At 34.2% G+C, this 3,379-nt stretch overlaps 1 protein-coding gene across 1 annotated transcript; it reads left to right on the top strand.

Annotated features, from left to right (window-relative positions):
- The first annotated feature begins 230 nt into the window (after positions 1–230).
- LOC126770844 (uncharacterized) lies at positions 231–2,753 on the top strand. The gene is made up of 2 exons (XM_050490445.1): positions 231–410; positions 2,065–2,753. Exons 1-2 carry the CDS (start codon positions 402–404, stop codon positions 2,506–2,508), a joined length of 453 nt encoding a protein of 150 aa, XP_050346402.1. The 5' UTR covers positions 231–401; the 3' UTR covers positions 2,509–2,753.
- The last annotated feature ends 626 nt before the right edge of the window (positions 2,754–3,379 follow it).

Below are 3,379 nucleotides of genomic sequence, written 5' to 3'. Positions count from 1 at the left end.
AGATCACTATAAGGCCCCTTCTGACGCTCCTTTATATATATATTGACTACACATATTTTTTTTGGTTATATATATATATTTAAGAGGATTTATTAAGGAATGCTCAACAGGCATAAAAATCAATGAAACGAATGTTTTGTTTTCAAAATGAAATCCGTCCACGTAAATAAAACAAACATTCAGAATGCATAGTTTCCCTCCGTGTATTGCATTCAGCAATAAAACTGCGAGAATGTTGGACACATTAAATTTTTAGAGCCTCGTAAAAAAAAAATATATCGGTTGATTTTTATTTGGCGCGGAGTTAAACGCTGAATATTCATAAGCGGTTTGATGCACGGCTACACAATTCAGCGCCCGAAATAATATTTTATTAAAAGTTAATTTTGAAACGTGACGTCATGAATTGGGTATGTCCATGTTCGTATTTAAACATGAGTATCGAACAGTGAAAATTGACGTTTTAAACGATCCATCCCTAAAATACTAACGTGTAGTTAGTAAATAGTGATGTACGTATCTCATAATATACAAGTAAATACTTTTTATTGTGTTGCAAAATTTTCAAATACATTTAATATTTTATTTGAAAGTTTTGAAATGCAATAGATTTTCATGTTTGTTTTAATTTTTCAGATTAACGTTTTTTTTATATATGTAAATATTTAACAATTCGAATGTTAATTTATTCGCTTTTTGCAGGATTTGAGATTTACACGAAAAATACGTACTTTTGAAATATTTCTATTTTTTGAAACATCTTATGTAATTTTTACCGATATATATAATAGTACGCAACTTCATAAAAATAATATAATTTTGACTACATAAATAAATGTGATATATTTGTATAATATTTTATAACGTATTATCATCATTATTTATTTTGTATATGTAACCTTAATATGTGTTATATACAGTTTAAGAGTACATATGCCAGTTTTGTTAGTACACACATAAGTAATGTATTAGAAGCATCCTTAAATACATAATACGTTTCAATAAAATGAATTTAATATTTGAAGTATCATAAATTACTTTAAAACATGAATTTGAAGAAAATATCTTCGAAATTACAGATTTTACGATCTTATAACATTTGGCACCGTTCCCATTTGATATGGAGTTACGATGCAATCTGAGTTTAGCCAAAATGAGAATATGTATGTTCATGCACTAAATACGTATTAAGTACGTACGTAGTAATCTACTTATGTCCCTCAGCTGGGCAAAGATCTCTTCTTTTCTTAAAACTTGGAGGTAATGTTATCACACTCATGTAGTGCGATTTAGCGGCTACTATTGTGACTGAATATCATCAGACACAGGCAGGTTACCTCACGATTTATTCCTGTCAGTAGTTTCATTTTTACAGATTTTTTTTTCTATAATTTTGTTTTATTTTTGTATAAAGTTATATTTTTTAATAAAGTTATTTAAAAAATCTAAAATTGTATGTCTTTTGAGATATTTTCGGATATTATAGAATAGATATTTTCGGAAAAATTAAATGTTTCGCGCCTTCATACAACTCAACTACAAAAAACCATTTCTTCATCAGTACTACCTATACTTCTACTACGATTCTTAATCTTTGCTCGCATTTCGGATTGAGACAAATCAGAAAGGCACAAGGGACGTAACAACATAAACATAATTGTTTACAGCGCCTTAACAGTCTATTCTCACTATTTATTTGTATATATACAAAGATATATAAGTCATGATTTAAATTACGACAAATTAAAAACCAAATAATAGTACATTTACATACACACGGCCATCTGATCCCAAACTAAGCAAAGCTCGTACTATGGAAAACAAACAAATGATATACTACATATACTACTTTTCTTTTGTAAATACATACTTATTTACATAATGACATTCAGGCTCAGGGCAAACAGACATGTTCATGCACACAAATGTCTGTCTTGGGTGGAAATCGAACCCACAACCTTCGGCGTGAAAGGCAAGTATCTACCAACCTCGCCAACCGGCCCGTCACGGCCACATTATATCAAAATTGTCAAACATTAATACCTATATTGTTAAAATTTACAGGAAGCATATTTAGCTATATTTTTAATCTATATTGGGCAGAACAAAGCAGTCCGCTTGCATAAGCTGTTTCTATTCTTGGACGGATACAAATCTGAACACGAATTGGAAGGTTTCCTCCACGTGGGTAACGACTACGCAGTATTCCTCAGAAAACCTAGTCCACATGCCAAGTTTTTGATCTACGAATTATACGAGGCGAATAACGAAAAGTCTAACAACAATAAATCAAGATTACTCGCTATATCAAAGATACCAATTACTTACATTAAGGAACAACTGGATATATTCAGAACAGAATTATACAAGGCGAAGTATGTTGATGATGATATAGTTCCCGGTACTCAAGTTAAGACGTTAAGAGAGTGGCAGATAGACAGGGCGTTGGACTTGCAAACCAAAGAAGTGGGTGCTGAGAAGACGCTGTTGAGAGCAATTTTGTTGTGATTTTGCAAAGTAAATATTTATTTTTTTGTTTATTTGTAATAGCACTTTTACAACATACATATAAATCATTGAAAATAAATTAATAAAAAAATAATAGTATATCCAATATGCATGTCAATTACAAGTGTACATAGCACTTCCAGATTCAATCTAATCAAATTCAAATTTGAAAACATGAGGTGCATTTGTATAATCTCAGCACTACATAATAACTTCTAATTCTTCAATAAAAAATTTGTAAGAAATTGTGTGTGTTCCAGTTATTGAACTAATTTTAATTTAAAGGGTATTTTCAAGATGGCAATAATAAATAGCCGTGGAGTACCGGCTTAGAATAGTACTCCCCCAATCTCATCCCGTGGGTGTCGTAAGAGGCGACTGAGGGACGGGAAAAAGGGGGGATGGGCAGCAGCGTCCCCCCCCATAAATATCTTACCCCCCTACTGCGCTCGCCAACACGCCTGCCCAGCGCGGCGAGTATGGGCAAACCCTTCTTAATGGCAGATGCGCCCAAAAAAAGGCCCCCAGTTACCGGAAAGCCCGCTAGGCCCGACCAAGATAGCGGTCGCGGTATCGGCAGGGCAGGGGGTGATAAGAGTCACCGGTTCACGGCAGGCTACCGTATAAAACGACTGCACATGGCAACGTACAATGGACGCTCGATGAGGCTAGACCATCACCTCGCCGAATTAGAAGTAGAGTTAAGTCATATAAACTGGCATATACTGGGGTTATCTGAAGTCCGGAGACAGGGGGAGGACACGATAACTCTAGAGTCCGGTAACTTACTCTACTTCCGCGAAGGTAACCTCTCCCAGGGTGCTGTCGGTTTTCAAAAAGGATCTCATTAGCAGAATTGTGCAAATCAGTA

This window comes from Nymphalis io, chromosome 9 (assembly GCF_905147045.1).
Source record: "Nymphalis io chromosome 9, ilAglIoxx1.1, whole genome shotgun sequence".
In the NCBI taxonomy this organism is placed as follows: domain Eukaryota; kingdom Metazoa; phylum Arthropoda; class Insecta; order Lepidoptera; family Nymphalidae; genus Nymphalis; species Nymphalis io.
Note: the sequence above shows the minus strand (reverse complement) of the source record. Positions and strands in the feature narration are given on the sequence as shown.